The sequence below is a fragment of the Salmo trutta genome, unplaced genomic scaffold, assembly GCF_901001165.1.
Source record: "Salmo trutta unplaced genomic scaffold, fSalTru1.1, whole genome shotgun sequence".
Classification (NCBI taxonomy): Eukaryota; Metazoa; Chordata; class Actinopteri; order Salmoniformes; family Salmonidae; genus Salmo; species Salmo trutta.
The window spans coordinates 10170678-10190726 of record NW_021822911.1 but is presented as its reverse complement, the minus strand read 5'-3'; the positions used below and the strand labels follow the sequence as shown (position 1 = coordinate 10190726).

The 20049-nt window shown below is 45.5% G+C and overlaps 1 protein-coding gene and 2 long non-coding RNA genes across 4 annotated transcripts in view; 2 read left to right on the top strand and 1 right to left on the bottom strand.

Annotated features, from left to right (window-relative positions):
• Positions 1-248: 248 nt before the first annotated feature.
• On the bottom strand, positions 249-5259 carry LOC115186667 (uncharacterized). Of its 2 annotated transcripts, none has more exons than XR_003875830.1 (2): positions 4990-5259; positions 249-501 (listed from the first exon to the last, which is right to left on the bottom strand). It is a non-coding gene; the product is annotated as an uncharacterized LOC115186667 (long non-coding RNA). The 2 variants fall into 2 exon arrangements; XR_003875831.1 differs by lacking the exon at positions 4990-5259 and adding an exon at positions 883-911.
• Positions 5260-7806: 2547 nt separating this feature from the next.
• Positions 7807-20049, top strand: part of LOC115186457 (tripartite motif-containing protein 16-like) — a 12913-nt gene continuing 670 nt past the window's right edge. The window contains exons 1-5 of the mRNA XM_029746082.1: positions 7807-8403; positions 8836-8931; positions 18011-18244; positions 19617-19776; positions 19902-19961. Coding sequence (XP_029601942.1) covers positions 7807-8403; positions 8836-8931; positions 18011-18244; positions 19617-19776; positions 19902-19961 — 1147 coding nt within the window. The remainder of the gene's footprint in view (positions 8404-8835; positions 8932-18010; positions 18245-19616; positions 19777-19901; positions 19962-20049) is intronic.
• LOC115186668 (uncharacterized) lies at positions 11594-12798 on the top strand. Its single transcript, XR_003875832.1, has 2 exons — positions 11594-12240; positions 12562-12798. It is a non-coding gene; the product is annotated as an uncharacterized LOC115186668 (long non-coding RNA).

Below are 20049 nucleotides of genomic sequence, written 5' to 3'. Positions count from 1 at the left end.
AGATTATAAGTAAATGCATAGTAACAGCTCATTACCACAATTAAACTAAACAACACAGCCTCTGTCGACACATCATCTGGCTTCAGACAGAAGCTGTTGAATATTTTTTTACCGCAAACATAACATACAGTCTGCAAGCGTATGAAATATACATAACTCGGCATCTAGTAGTTATTCAGTTTTCCCGATTATAAACAGATAGAAATGCCATGCACCACAAGTGATTCATTTCAATAAAAAGGCTTACTTCAAGTCTAGCAAACCAAACACTATAATTTCAGTACAACATGCAGTTGAACACATGTACAGTATATAAACAATCAAGAGAATCTCACCTGCATTGTCACTGCACTTGTTAAAAGTCCACCTTTAGTGCCTGCAATATTGTGGAGAAGTATATGGTCCAATGGTCATTGATGCCCTTTTCGGAGTAAATCCGGCTGATAGGAGACAGGAAATGTATAGTCCTTGTATCACGCTGCCTCCACAGAATTCGTACACCTACAGTAGACAGAGAAGCACTGCGTCACTGTACTGTCTTTCTTGCATTCTTTATTTACTTCACTCTCTGTGTTTCAGCCTTCGCTATCTGTCTGTCTGTCTCTCTCTCACTCTCTCTCAACCTCTTTTGCTTTCTCTCTCTCTCTCTAGTAGTCTCTGAGTCTCTCTCACATGAGCACGCTTTCTCGCTCTTCCACAATTACAGCTGCAAGCTACAGTCCACACAGAGCAGCTTCTCTCTCCCAGTCTCTTTCCCCCACACTTTCCCTCCCCCTTCTGTCTCTCACCACTCCAAGCGACTTATATGCCCTATGTCTTGTGCGCTCTCTACACTCATAAAAAAGGTGCTATCTGTCCCCATAAGAGAACCATTTGACTAACCTTTTTTGGTTCCAAGTAGAACACTTTTGGTTCCTGATAGAAACTTTGAGGTTCCATGTAGAACCATTTCCACAGAGGGTTCTACATGGAACTAGTGCTGAGCGATAAGTGTTTTTTGAGCTCGATTCGGTTTTGGGTTCGATTATAAAAAAATAATTATGTTTTTTTATTTTGTTTACGATAATTTTTTTCTAAATTAAATGCATTATGAAATAATGACATTCAAATGATTTTAGAGCTTTTTAATTGAAATTCTAAAGCCAACAACAGTGAACATTCACATTCAATTATTTCTGTCAGGTCCACATTGGGTTGACATCAATAGAAAAATAGGAAATTGCTATGAAATAAGACAATATTTCAGTTGTGTATATTACTTCGTTTTATTTGATGGCTTTATTATTTTTAATTCCTTAAAGTCATCATCTCATCTCTGCTCAGGCAGTAGCAGCTAGCCAGACAAAGTTATCTCTGCGCACCCTGTACTGTACTGTCTTTAGTCATCCTATTCAGCTAGGCAAGCCTGCCTAAGTATGTTGCAGAGCTGTCTGACAAAATTATTTGACTAGCTCTTCAAAGTAGATAACCAACCTGGACTGGGGGGTAGATGTAACTTAGTAAACGAAATCTGGGACACTTCAATTATACTGAACAAAAATATAAATGCAATGTGCAACAATTTCAAAGATTTTACTGAGTTACAGTTCATATAAGGAAATCAGTCAATTTAAATAAATTCATTAGACCCTAATCTATGGATTTCACATGACTGGGAACACAGATATGCATCTGTTGGTCACAGATACGTAAAACAATATTGGCCTCATTATGGGCCTCAGAATCTCGTCACGGTATTTATGTGCATTCAAATTGCCATTTTTTTGTTGTCTGTATTTTATGCCTACCCATACCATAACCCCACCGCCACCATGGGGCACTATGTTCACACGTTGACATCAGCAAACCTCTCGCCCACACAACGCCATACACGTGGTCTGCGGTTGAGAGGCCGGTTGGTCGTACTGCCAAATTCTTTAAAGCAACGTTGGAGGTGGCTTCTGGTAGAGAAATTAACATTAAATTATCTGGCAACAGCTTTGGTGGACATTCTTGCAGTCAGCATGCCAATTGCACGGTCCCTCAAAACTTGAGACATCTGTGGCATTGTGTTGTGTGACAAAACTGCACATTTTAGAGTGGCCCTTTATTGTCCCCCAGCACAAGGTGCACCTGTGTAATGATCATGCTGTTTATTCAGCTTCTTGATATGCCACACCTGTCAGGTGGATGGATTATCTTAGCAAAAGAGAAATGCTCACTAACAAGGATGTAAACAAAATGTGAGAGAAATAAGCTTTTTGTGCGTATGGAACATTTCTGGGATATTTTATTTCAGCTCATGAAACATGGGACCAACACTTTACATGTTGAGTTTATATTTTTGTTCAATGTAGTATGATGTTACGAATTACAATTCGTATGATATGTTGCTAATTGCAATTTGTTATGAATTGCAAATAATGCAATATGTTATGAATTTGCAAAACTTCAAATTTGTTGTGGCTAACGTTAGCTAGGTGGCTAACACTAACCTTAACTAGGTGGCTAACGTTAGCTAAGCTAGAGGATAGGGTTAGGGGTTATTGTTAGGGTTAAGGTTAGGGTTGAGGTTAGGAGTTTGGTTAAAGGGATAAGGTTAGGGGAAGGTTTAGCTAACATGCCAAGTAGTTGCAAAGTAGCTAAAAAGCTAATTAGCAAAAATGTTAAAGTTGTACATGATGAGATTCAAATACACAACCTTTGGGTTGCTAGACCCAACCACCCCGACCAACCACCCAACTTTTGTTTTTGCCATAATTAACCTTCTGTCTTATGTAACCATACCAAACATAACACATCATACTAATTTGGAGGTCCCGGATTTACATTTACTATGTTACGTCTAGTCTATGAGACCAGGCTGAGATAAGGCATACTTTCACAAACTGTCTCTATCCCTCTCTCATTGTTGTGTTGTGTACATCTCCTATGTGGTTTATGCGGTCTGTGTGTATCTAACCTAAAGTAGCAGGCGTAAAAGTTTCTCTCTGTCCGAGCTGGAAAGAACAGCCAGCTTGCAGAGGTGCAAAATGTACTCAATAGTCATAGTTGAGTAAAAGTAAAGATACCTTAATAGAAAATGACTCTAGTAGTAGTGGAAGTCACCCAGTAAAATACGACTTCAGTCATTAGATTTTTATTTTAATTTAACTAGGAAAGTCAGTTAAGAACAAATATTTATTATTTACAATGACGGCCTACCCTGGTCAAAACCGGACGACGCCGGGCCAATTGTGCGCCACCCTATGGGACTCTCAATCACGGCCGGATGTGATACAGCCTGGATTCAAACCAGGGACTGAAGTGACACCTCTTGCACTGAGATGCAGTGCCTTAGACCGCTGCGCCACTCAGGAATAAAAGTCTAAAAGTATTTGGTTTTAAATATACTTAAAATAAATGGAATTGCTAAAGTAAAAATAATTTCAAAATACTTATATTAAGCAAACCAGATGGCACAATGTTTTTGTGGATAGCAAGAAAGACATCTGCCTCACATGCCCTGAATGACGGGTTGCCACTGGCTAGTACACATGATTCAATTATTTTGGATAAGATATTTGTATTTGTCAAAAGGGCAGTTGAGCATCGTGTCACCAGAATAAGACCCTCGATATTTATTGGAAAGGAGCACCAAGCTCATCACCGTGCACTTTCAACACTGTGAAATTCATCATAATATACTTAATCTGTTGCCTAAGAAACAGCATGGTTTCCTGAGTAGTAGTGGGAGGGCCACACTCAATATCATCGCGTGACAAGTTTACTTCGATATGATGGAAATGACATAAATATTTGAGCATAAAGGCGTTTCCACCGCCATTTCTCGCATAATTAATTTTACAGACAAAAATATCCCACCATGTCGAACGAACAAATTAAAAACTGTTGATAAAAACGTGGTTAATGTAGTTAATTACGACATTTCTGCGCTGAACTAGGTTGAATATTTGGTTAATGAAAACTACAACTCCCTTCAGCCCAGTGTCCCACATAGTTCTTGACTTGATTTCTCTCGTGAATGATTTGATTTCTCTCTGGAGAAACGGCGCGTTGGGATCACAGAAATAACGAACTAAATGGAATTCAAGTCATTGAACCCACATCGGTCAATTAGTTGTTGAATAACCGGAGAAAAAAATACGAAATTTCGGTTAATCGCTCAGCACTTGCCCTCTCTCCAGTGCTTAATTTTAGCCGGATCCTACTGGAACAGGATCTGGCACCTCTCCGTCTTGGAACAGTTTCGTTTTGTCCGGATCCGGTACCTCTTCTGGCATGAAAAATAATTGTCACTTTTTGCAATGTAAAGATTCTAATAAACGTGATCAAAGTTCTTTAGAGTTGCCTCTTCTTTAATCCCCCCCCCCATCTCTCACTACAATGAGATTCACTTTCTATTATCTCTCTCTCCCGCTCTCTACTCCGATAGACATGAGCCTGCAACTCTCATCTCTCCAGCATTGCAATTCATAATGTCCTTATAGAGCCGCGCAAAGGGTTGAAATACATTTGACAAAGTTATGGTTACTGCTGTCTGTTGAGAAATAAATTAAATAGGCCTAGGCTATTGATGGATTCAATGTCGTTTTCATTGATCTCAGATTCTCAGTTTGTCAGTGTCTAAATTGCCTGTCATTTCGATCATTTTGTGCTTTCAAGACAACTTGGAACTCGAAAAAAAATAAGCCGAATCATGATGTCAGTGATCGTCAGGTCGGAAAGTCGGAGCTCTAGAAGAGGCCAGAGTTCCCCATGTGGAATTTCAAATTGGATGACCATCCAAAACAAATTTTTCCAGTCTGAGCTCGTTATTTCCCCAATTTCGCAGTTGTCTTGAACGCACTGAAGTCTGAAGTCGTAGATTGCCCAGCTCCGAGTTCCCAGTTGTTTTGAACGCAGCATTAAAAAAGATCGTGCCAAAATCTCCAATCGTAAAATGACGTAGAATTGCATTAAATGCGTTTATAAAAAGGCCAAACATTTTCTGGACCCTAGGCCACAAACCTTTTTTCCCATGTGGGCAACTTCTGTAAATGCCTCTACTTACTGCTCTATGCCACTACGCAAATGTGATGATATGCATGCAATGCAGGTCACCCCCCTCTCGTGCTCACTTGTTCCGGCAACTCCTGATTTACAAATTAGGCACTGTCTAGCTCTTTTTTTCTCCCTCAGTCAGTCTTTTTCCAGTAACTCCACAGTCAACAACGTCTAGCCTAGGGGTGTCAAATTCGATTCACAAGTGTCTGCGGGTTTTTGGTTTTTCCTTTCAATAAAGACCTAGACAACCAGGTGAGGGGAGTTCCTAACTAATTAGTGACCTTAATTAATCTATCAAGTACAAGGGTGGAGGGATAACCTGCAGACTCTTGGCCCTCTGTGGAATGAGTTTGACACGTGACTAACCCTTACCTAGCTCTCTCTCTCTCTCTGTGGCTTGTATTCTTTCCCCTGGCTTCCTTGTTTGGGCACTCTCTCCCTCCCCTACTCGCTCTCTCCTCTTCCCCCTTTCTCTCCTTTCTCCCCCTCTCTACTCTGTTCCTCTCTCATTCTTCCACCCCTGGCAGTGCACTCTTAATCCCCCCGCCAGAGTCCATGCCCTTGTAGAGCAGAGAGCATACGCTGGCGACCGTCAGCCCAGCTCCAGTTGATGAGGTAGCAGCATATCGCTTAGGGGCCCTGGCATGGGTCACATCCTGCCACGGCCCTGCCGCAGCCTTCAGGGAGGCACCATCCTAGTCAACTCCCCCCTCCACTATCACTGCACTTCATGTGTATGCACTGAGCATTCATGGCTGCTTCACCCAATCATAATAACTTATCACAATAAAATAACAACAGCTTGCAGTCAACGGTAGATCCACCTAGCCAGGTAAACACTTCTTTAATCACTAGATTGTAATACTGGGGTGGTGAACTATTAATGACTTACCACATAATTGTTAACAATATATAAATGAACGTCATATAAATGCACACACTCAATCTCATAGCAATATAACAAGGTCATTCTTCTTTCCGATTTGGATAATCTGGCAACGTCAAAGCATTCCCCCTAGCATGCCCATGTTTGTCTTGTCTTATAATGCATTTGTGTGGTATGGAGTCCACATACCTACAAATCCAGAAGGCTAAATTAAAATGGCGTGCTGACTGTTAATGGAGTGGGACAAACATATGACTTCACTGTCTGTTGTGGCTTCAAGCTCATGTAATGAATAATACAACAGTCTCCACCTGTATCAGTGCAGTCAATGGGCCTGACAGTTGCTATTTATATGTATATTTTCAGCACAGTGTCTTCCCTCCACGATCACACTCAGTCAACTTGTCCTTGAATTACACAGACAAGATAACAAAACAATACCCAGAGAAAAGACAGTTTATTATCTTCTTTTAAAAGCTAATCAGCATGTAGTGACATAGCCTGATGCAAAATAGAAATTCCAGGAGAAAAACTCTCCATGTAACTAAATTATGCTCTGAATGAAAGTAAGCTCACCCATGCGGTTAATTTGACTAATTTTCTGAAATGACTTTTGTTTCTCATGAGGCGATGTAGCTAGCTAATGAGTTTGTCGGTCCACTCCAGCTGAATAATATGTATAGAGATCCTATTAAATAACTATTCTAGTATTCTAATTCATAATTCTATGGTCATATGACCCACAATGAGAGACAACTGGGGAATGCAGCTGATTGGTAGATTACTACGCTGACATCACAATGTCAGACCCGGGAAGCACTGCTCCCATTGCCTTCCCATGCCCTCCGCCCATTTTCTCGGTCAGTCACAGCACCCCACCCACCCTTTTCCCCTCCCACTTAATGACCCCATACCTCATTATGATCTGCAAAGTCCCTTGGTGTCCTCTCACCATATTTATTTTTAATTGAACCTTTATTTAACTGGGTAAGTCAGTTGAGAGCAAATTCTTATTTACAATGACGGCCTACCAAAAGGCAAAAGGCCTCCTGCAGAGACGTGGGCCTGGGATTAAAAATAAAAACAATATAAATATAGGACAAAACACACATCAAAACAAGAGAGACAACACAACATATGGTCCCCCACAGCACACCCTATCTCTTTAAAGGTACGGCACTCTGGTAAGAATGTACTGTATTTTCAACCACATGGCTGTCAGGTAGAGTCATAGCATCTGTACTGAGATGGTGTTATTGATATTGTTGCTACGAGTGCTTTACTATGTAGATTCTCCTCTTGTCATTTGTGAATTATTCCATGCTGTCTCAGAAGCACTCTGATGTAGCCAATGGTAATGTGCAGTTTGAACCATAACAACGTTTTAGTAAAGGGATGAGGGATGGCACTGGAGAAATGAAACCACTTTCAAAATTATAGACAGAGTTATGAATGCAAGGACTGACCTTCCACGGTATCAAAGTTATAGTTTTAACCATGTTTTGAGGCTATACAGTGTTTGTTTACATTCACATTGTTTACAAACAATGGAGTTAAACAAGATTATATTTTGCATTCTGATGGGGTACAACAGTTAAACTAAGGTCATAAATAGATGTATTGAAAAGTTGTTGACAAGCAGCCAGCAGCCAGTCCTCCAGACTGCTGCCTGAGCACCTTTGTCTGCTCACACAAGCTGTGCTCTCCCTCTTGATGTTGCATGCAGTTCCTCTCTCTCTTCCTCCCTCCCTCTAACCCCTCCCTCCCTCCCTCTAACCCCACCCCTCTGGCAGAACCAGGAAATCCCTCCCCCTCCCACAAACTCTCTTCTGAGGAAACGAAACTGATCTGAGTCTCTGTGTCGTCTGTCTGTGTGAGAGTGAACAACCGTCCAAATGGCTCAACAGGGAGTTCTGCTGGACCAGGACCAGTTCTGTTGTTCTGTCTGTCTGGATCTACTGAAGGAACCAGTCACCATCCCCTGTGGACACAGTTACTGTAGGAGCTGTATTGAGGACTGCTGGGATCAGGATGTTCTGAAAGGGGTCTATAGCTGTCCTCAGTGCAGACAGACCTTCAGTCCGAGGCCTAATCTGAGTAAAAATAACATGTTGGCTGAGCTGGTGGAGAAACTGAAGAAGACAGGAGTCCAGGCTGCTCCTCCTCCTGCTCTGTGCTATGCTGGACCTAGAGATGTGGCGTGTGATTTCTGCACTGGGACCAGAAAGCAGAAAGCCCTCATGTCCTGTCTGGCATGTCTGGCCTCTTACTGTGAGACTCACCTCCAATCTCACTACGAATTTCCTGCTTTGAAGAGGCACAAGCTGGTCAAAGCCACCGCACAACTACAGGAGAAGATCTGCTCTCATCATGACAAACTGCTGGAGGTTTACTGTCGTACCGATCAGCAGTGTATCTGTCTGATGTGTACAATGGACGAACATAAAGGCCATGATACAGTGTCAGCTGCAGCAGAGAGGACTGAGAAACAGGTAAGACCAGAACAACTTGTTGGTGACTGTCTGATAAACAAAGAATTAAAGATACAGTAGGAACTAAGGCTGTTTGAATATGAGATCATTGAAATGAAATGGATCCTCAGCAGAACAAATATGAACACAAACCTTGAGTATATTGATATGTTAACCCAGATTCTCCAGATGTATCACCATTTTATAATGTCAAACACTATTATCATTCTGAATGGCCTTTTATGAGTCCAAAGTTCAGTCTCAACCTGTTGATACATGTAGTCCTACCATACAAACTATAATCATTCACATAGCAACAAATAAATATCATTTAGTAAATGGACCATCCATTTTTTAGACCTTCCTCTCTATGGGCCCTATGTCACATTACTATACTATTGATCTACTGGACTAATAAAGCTTGATAGCTCATTGAAGAGTGATTCTCCACAGAGGCAGCTGGGGATGAGTCAGCAGAAGGTCCAGCAGAGATTCCAGGAGAGAGAGAAGGAGCTGAAGGAGCTCCAACAGGCTGTGGAGTCTTTCAAGGTGAGTATTGTTGACCAGAGGAGACACACCATTTCACCTGTCTCCTCCAGTCAGAGAGAGAGAGAGAGAGAGAGGTAGAGGGGCCCCTATCCAATCCCACTGACCCCACTGTTGGGAACAGGTTGTCACTGCTGAGGCAGTGAAGAAAGTAGAGGAGGATGGGTCAAGGCTGAGGGATCCTGAGAGGATCCCTGTGAGTAGTAGATCTGTGACAGCACAGAGGGATGGGCCAACCAGTGATATATGCTTCAGTAAGGTTGGCTTCTTAGTGTTCATAGCAAATGGTTATCAACTGTACCGCAGAAATGGAATGGAAATCACAGAAAAAAACATGTTTTGGTGGCAGCTGCAGAGAAGTATTTGGTCATACTAGATTTGACTTCAGAAGAGTTCCAGGGTGTGTTGGGTGGTGGTGTCCTGTCCTCCCAGGTCGTTGGCCTGGTGCAGGAGCAGATAGGGTCAAAGTAGTGGAATGGGGTAGTGGGTTTTTAATGAGTGTAGGGTTAGTTGGCCTGGTGCAGGAGCAGATAGGGTCAAAGTAGTGGAATGGGGTAGTGGGTTTTAATGAGTGTAGGGTTAGTTGGCCTGGTGCAGGAGCAGATAGGGGTCAAAGTAGTGGAATGGGGGTAGTGGGTTTTAATGAGTGTAGGGTTAGTTGGCCTGGTGCAGGAGCAGATAGGGTCAAAGTAGTGGAATGGGGTAGTGGGTTTTAATGAGTGTAGGGTTAGTTGGCCTGGTGCAGGAGCAGATAGGGTCAAAGTAGTGGAATGGGGGTAGTGGGTTTTAATGAGTGTAGGGTTAGTTGGCCTGGTGCAGGAGCAGATAGGGTCAAAGTAGTGGAATGGGGGTAGTGGGTTTTAATGAGTGTAGGGTTAGTTGGCCTGGTGCAGGAGCAGATAGGGTCAAAGTAGTGGGATGGGGGTAGTGGGTTTTAATGAGTGTAGGGTTAGTTGGCCTGGTGCAGGAGCAGATAGGGTCAAAGTAGTGGAATGGGGTAGTGGGTTTTAATGAGTGTAGGGTTAGTTGGCCTGGTGCAGGAGCAGATAGGGTCAAAGTAGTGGAATGGGGTAGTGGGTTTTAATGAGTGTAGGGTTAGTTGGCCTGGTGCAGGAGCAGATAGGGTCAAAGTAGTGGAATGGGGTAGTGGGTTTTAATGAGTGTAGGGTTAGTTGGCCTGGTGCAGGAGCAGATAGGGTCAAAGTAGTGGAATGGGGTAGTGGGTTTTAATGAGTGTAGGGTTAGTTGGCCTGGTGCAGGAGCAGATAGGGTCAAAGTAGTGGAATGGGGTAGTGGGTTTTAATGAGTGTAGGGTTAGTTGGCCTGGTGCAGGAGCAGATAGGGTCAAAGTAGTGGAATGGGGTAGTGGGTTTTAATGAGTGTAGGGTTAGTTGGCCTGGTGCAGGAGCAGATAGGGTCAAAGTAGTGGAATGGGGGTAGTGGGTTTTAATGAGTGTAGGGTTAGTTGGCCTGGTGCAGGAGCAGATAGGGTCAAAGTAGTGGAATGGGGGTAGTGGGTTTTAATGAGTGTAGGGTTAGTTGGCCTGGTGCAGGAGCAGATAGGGTCAAAGTAGTGGAATGGGGGTAGTGGGTTTTAATGAGTGTAGGGTTAGTTGGCCTGGTGCAGGAGCAGATAGGGTCAAAGTAGTGGAATGGGGTAGTGGGTTTTAATGAGTGTAGGGTTAGTTGGCCTGGTGCAGGAGCAGATAGGGTCAAAGTAGTGGAATGGGGTAGTGGGTTTTAATGAGTGTAGGGTTAGTTGGCCTGGTGCAGGAGCAGATAGGGTCAAAGTAGTGGAATGGGGGTAGTGGGTTTTAATGAGTGTAGGGTTAGTTGGCCTGGTGCAGGAGCAGATAGGGTCAAAGTAGTGGAATGGGGTAGTGGGTTTTAATGAGTGTAGGGTTAGTTGGCCTGGTGCAGGAGCAGATAGGGTCAAAGTAGTGGAATGGGGTAGTGGGTTTTAATGAGTGTAGGGTTAGTTGGCCTGGTGCAGGAGCAGATAGGGTCAAAGTAGTGGAATGGGGTAGTGGGTTTTAATGAGTGTAGGGTTAGTTGGCCTGGTGCAGGAGCAGATAGGGTCAAAGTAGTGGAATGGGGGTAGTGGGTTTTAATGAGTGTAGGGTTAGTTGGCCTGGTGCAGGAGCAGATAGGGTCAAAGTAGTGGAATGGGGGTAGTGGGTTTTAATGAGTGTAGGGTTAGTTGGCCTGGTGCAGGAGCAGATAGGGTCAAAGTAGTGGAATGGGGGTAGTGGGTTTTAATGAGTGTAGGGTTAGTTGGCCTGGTGCAGGAGCAGATAGGGTCAAAGTAGTGGAATGGGGGTAGTGGGTTTTAATGAGTGTAGGGTTAGTTGGCCTGGTGCAGGAGCAGATAGGGTCAAAGTAGTGGAATGGGGGTAGTGGGTTTTAATGAGTGTAGGGTTAGTTGGCCTGGTGCAGGAGCAGATAGGGTCAAAGTAGTGGAATGGGGTAGTGGGTTTTAATGAGTGTAGGGTTAGTTGGCCTGGTGCAGGAGCAGATAGGGTCAAAGTAGTGGAATGGGGGTAGTGGGTTTTAATGAGTGTAGGGTTAGTTGGCCTGGTGCAGGAGCAGATAGGGTCAAAGTAGTGGAATGGGGTAGTGGGTTTTAATGAGTGTAGGGTTAGTTGGCCTGGTGCAGGTGCAGATAGGGTCAAAGTAGTGGAATGGGGGTAGTGGGTTTTAATGAGTGTAGGGTTAGTTAGAAGGGTGTTTTTTAGTATTATCATAATTTCCCCTTTTCCCATTTTGTATCCCATAATATCATGGATTTATATTATAGTCCAGTTGAGGCAGGTGAGATGCCTTGGGATATACGACGTAATAAATTGACATTAGCTTATTGGGTTGAAAGGCTGTGAGGTTGAGCATCCCACTGCTACTGTTCTAGATGACTGTTGGGAATATACTAGTAGACAAGGCAGTGGTTTTGGTTGGACAGTTGGAAAGCTTGCTGATGAGAGTAGTTTCAGGGAGTTGGAGGTTGGCCCTTTCTGTGGTGATAGGGGATGTTCCTCCATGGTTACTCCCAGATCCTGTTGTTGATCTAACCTTGGTAGACAAAAGGAAAAGATTGGGTCAGAAGTCAGTGATGAAGGGAAACGGTTTGACAATTACATTGGTAGAAGTTGTTATGCTTTTTTTACCTCTTTTCACAGATGGATCCAAGGTGCCAGATAGTGGGCACACAGGAGCAGATGTTTACCTTCCTGAATGTGATGTGCAGATATGTAGAAGACTAACAGATGAACTGTCAGTGTACTCAGTTGAACTGTTGGTGATAATAGTTGTCCTCCAGTGGGTGGAGGACGTACAACCTGTTAGAGTTATAGTATCCTCAGATTCTCTGTCTGTATTGAATAGTTTATCATCTGGTAAATCTATTAGGAGTGACCTACTATTGGAGGTATTAATGTTATTATGGAGAATTGAGAGAATGGGTCTAGTAGTGAGATTCTGCTGGGTCCCAGCACATTCAGGTGTGGAATGGAATGAAATTGTAGACTCGTTAGCTAAAATAACTTTAAAACAAGATATAATATATATTAATGTTCCACTGGGTAGAGGTGAGGACAAATGTGAGATCAGAGACATTTTGATAGATGTGTGGCAGAAGAGATGGGACTCTGAGCACAAGGGACGGCATTTATATGCCCTCCAATGAAAGGTCGGTGGACCAAGGTTCAAAGGTCAGATTAGGAAGGAAGAGGTGGTGTTTCCTCGATTGTGTTTAGGACATTGTACATTGAACTGGTCCTTCCATCTGGTTGGCAGCATGTGAATGGTTTGTGTCTGGAGGGTATTGTCAATGAAACGGTGGAGCATGTGTTGTTATATTGTTGTAAGGATGTTGAAGAGAGGGAAAGATTGAAGTGTAGGGTCATTGAGGTTGGATGGGGGGTTGGATGGGGGTTTGGAAGGGATTTGGGGGATGGGGGAGGGTCTATTAGAAGTTACTAGGACTCTTTTTTATTTTCTCAGAAGTACTGAGTTAGGTAGGAGGATTTAGAAATGGTGTAAACCGTGATTGAACACACTCCAGCACAGTAGGTGGCGCCACGCTCCTTTAACGTTGGTTTGAGGACCTCCATTATACCATAGAAGAAGAAGTTGGTAACGTGAGGGTTTTGTGGTTCGTGAAGAGTGCAGCTATTCTTTTGCCTATTTTCCAAATGTATTTTGTCATGGTGGGAGGGTTTGTTTATCGGTTTCCGCTGTTTATCGGTTAGAGTTGAGGGGGGAGTAGGGTAGTTTGATGGCCTCAACCGAGTGGAGAAGAAACGCTGTCTCTTCAGGTGCGTTGTGGAGAATGGTGTGGAGGAATTATTGATCCTGGTCGGTGAACAGGTGGGAGAGGAACATATACACTCTGTAACCAGAATGGTGTGGAGGAATTATTGATCCTGGTCGGTGAACAGGGGGGAGAGGAACATATACACTCTGTATCCAGAATGGTGTGGAGGAATTATTGATCCTGGTCGGTGAACAGGTGGGAGAGGAACATATACACTCTGTATCCAGAATGAACAAGGCGGGGGTTGTGGTAATGTAAAAGGTGAGTCTTGTTACCCGGCTAGTTACCAGTATGATTTATGTGAGGGGGTGTGTTGGTGCTGATTTCGACAAGAGTAGTGGTGTCTAATCTGCCTCCGTTTATTACCACCGAACAGATCCGTAAAGAGTTGGTTCGTTTTGCTAAATGTGGAAGTGGTTTTCTGAACGAAATTCAAGGTTAAACAGGGGAGGGGTGGTACACAGGGTTTGTTAGCACAGAGGAGCCCAGTGATATAATATTATATATATAATATTACTATATATCCCAGCTGTTTGCTGTGGTTTTGAAGTAATTCTCTTCCAGCCCGCGTTAACCTTGTAGGTTTACCTCAGGTAACTTATTATAAACTATCCTTGTAGGTTTACCTCAGGTAACTTATTATAAACTATCCTTGTAGGTTTACCTCAGGTAACTTATTATTAACTATCCTTGTAGGTTTACCTCAGGTAACTTATTATTAACTATCCTTGTAGGTTTACCTCAGGTAACTTATTATTAACTATCCTTGCAGGTTTACCTCAGGTAACTTATTATTAACTAGGTTACAGCTACCTGGTGAGGAAGGTCACTGTTCACCTGGTTATAGATTGTAGTGTCTTACAGGGATGGTTGGCGCAAAGCCTTCAAACGTTAAACATGTTCTGGTCATGGTTAACTGTATATATTTATTTTTTATATATAAAAAGGTGTAAATTCTCAACAAATCGCATGTCCCTGTTCTCTTTTTCAAGATGTGTCCGATTTAAACAGTCAGAAGAAAGAAAAAAAAGAAATAACCTTTTTTTTTTTTTTCTAAATGGCTGCTGGGTAATATGATAATCGTTGAAATCTGTTGGTTCGTAGACATCAAATAGAGAGAATGCTGCGCAGGTTCACTGAGTTGTAAACCTAATGGATAGGTGGAGCTAATTGATTTGTAGCTCTGACACAGTTGCTACCTCAGATTATGAGCCTATCAAGTGTGGTGAATGAGGTATGTAGTTCCCACAGAAGGCCACAGGGAGGAGCAAGAGAGATATAAACCCATACAGTTTATCTCTTTAAATACCCTGAACCTAACAATCAATCTAATGTATTTATAAAGTCCTTTTTACATCAGCAGATGTCACAAAGTGCAGTACAGAAACTCTAACCCTTTCTAAGGTCTTCAAAAGCAAAGTTAACAAACAGATTACCGACCATTTCCAATGCCATACAACACTCCTTCCGTGGCCGCCAACTGCGTAGCTGAGGTGCACCCATGACCAGCTCTGAAACTAGATTGCATAGCAGAGAAGGTACGGTGGGATTGGAAATGGTCGGTAATCTGTTTGTTAACTTGGCTTTTGAAGACCTTAGAAAGGCAGGGTAGGATGGATATAGGTCTATAACAGTTTGGGTCTAGAGTGTCCCCCCCTTTGAAGAAAGGGGATGACCGCGGCAGCTTTCCAATCTTTGGAGATCTCAGACGATACGAAAGAGAGGTTGAACAGACTAGTAATAGGGGTTGCAACAATGGTGGTGATATGTTTAGAAAGAAAGGGTCCAGGTTGTCTAGCCCAGCTGATTTGTAGGGGTCCAGCTTGTCTAGCCCAGCTGATTTGTAGGGGTCCAGCTTGTCTAGCCCAGCTCATTTGTAGGGGTCCAGATTGTCAAGCCCAGCTGATTTGTAGGGGTCCAGGTTGTCTAGTCCAGCTGATTTGTAGGGGTCCAGGTTGTCTAGCCCAGCTGATTTGTAGGGGTCCAGGTTGTCTAGCCCAGCTGATTTGTAGGGGTCCAGGTTGTCTAGCCCAGCTGATTTGTAGGGGTCCAGGTTGTCTAGCCCAGCTGATTTGTAGGGGTCCAGGTTGTCAAGCCCAGCTGATTTGTAGGGGTCCAGGTTGTCTAGCCCAGCTGATTTGTAGGGTTCCAGGTTGTCTAGCCCAGCTGATTTGTAGGGGTCCAGGTTGTCTAGTCCAGCTGATTTGTAGGGGTCCAGGTTGTCTAGCATAGCTGATTTGTAGGGGTCCAGGTTGTCTAGCCCAGCTGATTTGTAGGGGTCCAGCTTGTCTAGCCCAGCTGATTTGTAGGGGTCCAGCTTGTCTAGCCCAGCTCATTTGTAGGGGTCCAGATTGTCAAGCCCAGCTGATTTGTAGGGGTCCAGGTTGTCTAGTCCAGCTGATTTGTAGGGGTCCAGGTTGTCTAGCCCAGCTGATTTGTAGGGGTCCAGGTTGTCTAGCCCAGCTGATTTGTAGGGGTCCAGGTTGTCTAGCCCAGCTGATTTGTAGGGGTCCAGGTTGTCTAGCCCAGCTGATTTGTAGGGTTCCAGGTTGTCAAGCCCAGCTGATTTGTAGGGGTCCAGGTTGTCTAGCCCAGCTGATTTGTAGGGTTCCAGGTTGTCTAGCCCAGCTGATTTGTAGGGGTCCAGGTTGTCTAGCATAGCTGATTTGTAGGGGTCCAGGTTGTCTAGCCCAGCTGATTTGTAGGGGTCCAGGTTGTCAAGCCCAGCTGATTTGTAGGGGTCCAGGTTGTCTAGCCCAGCTGATTTGTAGGGTTCCAGGTTGTCTAGCCCAGCTGATTTGTAGGGGTCCAGGTTGTCTAGTCCAGCTGATTTGTAGGGGTCCAGGTTGTCTAGCATAGCTGATTTGTAAGGGTCCAGGTTGTCTAGCCCAGCTGATTTGTAGGGGTCCAGGTTGTCTAGTCCAGCTGATTTGTAGGGGTCCAGGTTGTCTAGCCCAGCTGATTTGTAGGGGTCCAGGTTGTCTAGCCCAGCTGATTTGTAGGGGTCCAGGTTGTCAAGCCCAGCTGATTTGTAGGGGTCCAGGTTGTCTAGCCCAGCTGATTTGTAGGGGTCCAGGTTGTCTAGCCCAGCTGATTTGTAGGGGTCCAGGTTGTCTAGTCCAGCTGATTTGTAGGGGTCCAGGTTGTCTAGCCCAGCTGATTTGTAGGGGTCCAGGTTGTCTAGTCCAGCTGATTTGTAGGGGTCCAGGTTGTCTAGCCCAGCTGATTTGTAGGGGTCCAGGTTGTCTAGCCCAGCTGATTTGTAGGGGTCCAGGTTGTCTAGTCCAGCTGATTTGTAGGGGTCCAGGTTGTCTAGCCCAGCTGATTTGTAGGGGTCCAGGTTTTGCAGCTCTTTCAGAACATCTGCTATCTGGATTTGGGTGAAGGAGAAGCTGGGGAGGCTTGGGCGGGTTGCTGTGGGGGACGGAGCTGTTGACCGGGGTTGGGGTAGCCAGGTGGAAAGCATGACCAGCCGTAGAGAAATGCTTATTGAAATTCTCCATTATAGTGGGTTTATCGGTGGTGACAGAGTTTCCTATCCTCAGAGCAGTGGGCAGCTGGGAGGAGGGGATCTTATTCTCCATGGACTTTACAGTGTCCCAGAACTTTTTGGAGTTTGTGCTACAGGATGCACATTTCTGTTAGTACAGTACTGTTGACACCTTAGGGTTGAGTTTGAGTTTTCCAAAATGATCAACAGTGTGGAGATGTTTCAGGAGGTATGGGGGCTCAGGGGGGCTGTCTGTACGGCTGGAGAGGAGGGGCTGGAGAGGAGGGGCTGGAGAGGAGGGGCTGGAGAGGGGCTGGAGAGGAGGGGCTGGAGAGGAGGGGCTGTCTGTACGGCTGGAGAGGAGGGGCTGGAGAGGAGGGGCTGGAGAGGAGGGGCTGTCTGGAGAGGAGGGGCTGGAGAGGAGGGGCTGGAGAGGAGGGGCTGGAGAGGAGGGGCTGTCTGGAGAGTAGGGGCTGGAGAGGAGGGGCTGGAGAGGAGGGGCTGTCTGGAGAGGAGGGGCTGTCTGTACGGCTGGAGAGGAGGGGCTGTCTGGAGAGGAGGGGCTGTCTGGAGAGGAGGGGCTGGAGAGGAGGGGCTGTCTGGAAAGGAGGGGCTGTCTGTACGGCTGGAGAGGAGGGGCTGTCTGTACAGCTGGAATGTGGTGCTGGATGGTGTATTGTACTGTGGTGTTGGGGACTGTATAATGTGATGGTGTGGAGATTGTGGTGGCACGCAATGTGTTTTTAGGAGGGGGGGTGTTAGTGTAATGAGGATGACAAGTCTCTCTCTCTCTCTCTGTCCCTCTCTCTCTCTCTCTCTCTCTCTCTCTCTCTCTGTCCCTCTCTCTCTCTCTCTCTCTCTCTCTCTCTCTCTCTGTCCCTCTCTCTCTCTCTCTCTCTCTCTGTCCCTCTCTCTCTGTCCCTCTCTCTCTGTCCCTCTCTCTCTGTCTCTCTCTCTCTCTCTCTCTCTCTCTCTCTCTCTCTCTCTCTCTCTCTCTCTCTCTCTCTGTCCCTCTCTCTCTCTCTCTCTCTGTCCCTCTCTCTCTGTCCCTCTCTCTCTCTCTCTCTCTCTCTCTCTCTGTCCCTCTCTCTCTGTCCCTCTCTCTCTCTCTCTCTGTCCCTCTCTCTCTGTCTCTCTCTCTCTCTCTCTCTCTCTCTCTCTCTCTCTCCTTCCTCTCTCTCTCCTTCCTCTCTCTCTCTGTCTCTGTCTCTGTCTCTGTCCCTCTCTCTCTCTCTCTCTCTCTCTCTCTCTCCCCCTCTCTCTCTCTCTCTCTCTCTCAACAGCGCTCTGCACAGGCAGCAGTGGAGGACAGTGATCAGATCTTTACTGAGCTGATCCGCTCCATTGAGAGAAGGAGCTCTGAGGTGAAGGAGCTGATCAGAGCCCAAGAGAAGGCTCAAGTGAGTGAAGCTGAAGGAGTCCTGGAGCAACTGAAGCAGGAGATAGCTGAGCTGAGGAAGAGAAGCACTGAGCTGGAGCAGCTCTCACACACAGAGGATCACATCCATTTCCTCCAGGTAACTAAACTGTCTTGTTACATGTGATATGAAATTAACTTCATGTGAAACTATTCATCTCAATCATTATGTTGTCCTGTCTGTCCCCCCCTCTCTCTCTATGTCCCTCTCTCTCTGTCCCCCCTCTCTCTCTCTCTCTCTCTCTGTCCCCCTCTCTCTCTCTCTCTCTCTCTCTGTCCCTCTCTCTCCCTCTCTCTCTCTCTCTCTCTCTCTGTCCCTCTCTCTCTCTCTGTCCCTCTCTCTCTCTCTGTCCCTCTCTCTCTCTCTGTCCCTCTCTCTCTCTCTGTCCCTCTCTTTCTCTCTCTGTCCCTCTCTTTCTCTCTCTGTCCCTCTCTCTCTCTCTCTCTCTCTCTCTCTCTCTCTCTCTCTCTCTCTCTGTCCCTCTCTGTCCCTCTCTGTCCCTCTCTGTCCCTCTCTCTCTCTCTCTCTCTCTCTCTCTCTCTCTCTCTCTCTGTCCCTCCCTCTCTCTCTCTCTGTCCCTCTCTCTCTCTCTGTCCCTCTCTCTTTCTCTGTCCCTCTCTTTCTCTCTCTGTCCCTCTCTTTCTCTCTCTCTCTCTCTCTCTCTCCCTCTCTCTCTGTCCCTCTCTCCCTCTCTCTCTCTGTCCCCCTCTCTCTCTCTCTCTGTCCCTCTCTCTCTCTCTCTCTCTCTCTCCCTCTCTCTCTCTGTCCCTCTCTCCCTCTCTCTCTCTCTCTCTGTCCCCCTCTCTCTCTCTCTCTGTCCCTCCTCTCTCTCTCTTTCTCTCTGTCCCTCCTCTCTCTCTCTCTCCCTCTCTCTGTGTCCCTCTGTCCCTCTCTCTGTGTCCCTCTGTCCCTCTCTCTTTGTCCCTCTCTGTGTCCCTCTGTCTCTCTGTGTCCCTCTGTCTCTCTGTGTCCCTCTGTCTCTCTGTGTCCCTCTCTCTCTGTGTCCCTATGTGTCCTCCTGTCCCTCTGTCTGTGTCCTCCTGTCCCTCTGTCTGTGTCCCCCTGTCCCTCTGTCTGTGTCCCCCCTCTCTCTGTGTACCTCTCTCTGTGTCTCTCTGTCCCTCTGTGTCCCTCTCTCTGTGTCCCTCTCTCTGTGTCCCTCTCTCTGTGTCCCTCTGTCTCTCTCTCTGTCTCTCTCTGTGTCTCTCTCTCTCTGTCTCTCTGTCTCTCTCGGTGTCCCTCTCTCTGTGTCTCTGTCCGTGTCCCCCTGGGTCTCGGTGTCCCTCTCTCTGTGTCCCTCTGTCCCTCTCTCTCTCCCCCTCTCTCCCCCTCTCTCCCCCTCTCTCTGTCTTTCTCTGTCTTTCTCTGTCTTTCTCTGTCTTTCTCTGTCTCTCTCTGTCTCTCTCTGTCTCTGTCTCTCTCTCTGTTCCTCTCTCTCTCTCTGTCTCTCTCTGTCTCTTTCTCTCTCCAGAGTTATCAGTCTCTCTCCAGTTTCAGTGTATCTTCAGACTTACCCAGCATCGTTGTCCGTCCTCTTCAGTACTTTGGAGATGTGAGTAAGACTGTGTCTGAACTGAGAGAGAAACTAGAAGACTTCCTTAAAGGAGAATGGACCAAGATCTCCACTACAGGTGTGTTGAAAACAATCAGAACATCAACTTTAGACCATTGAAAGTTCCCTACTGGTCATATACATGTGGAATATGGTATGATGATAACATTCCCTCTCTCTGTCAATGTGTTTGTGTGTCTGTAGTGAATATAGTGGAGGTTGTTCTGCCTCCAGAGCCCAAGACCAGAGAACAGTTGTTACAATGTGAGTCTCTTTATTGTGAAGTAACTAACAGTCTCTTTTTACTGCCACTCCTAACAATCCCTCTAGAAATATATAGCAATAGTAGATG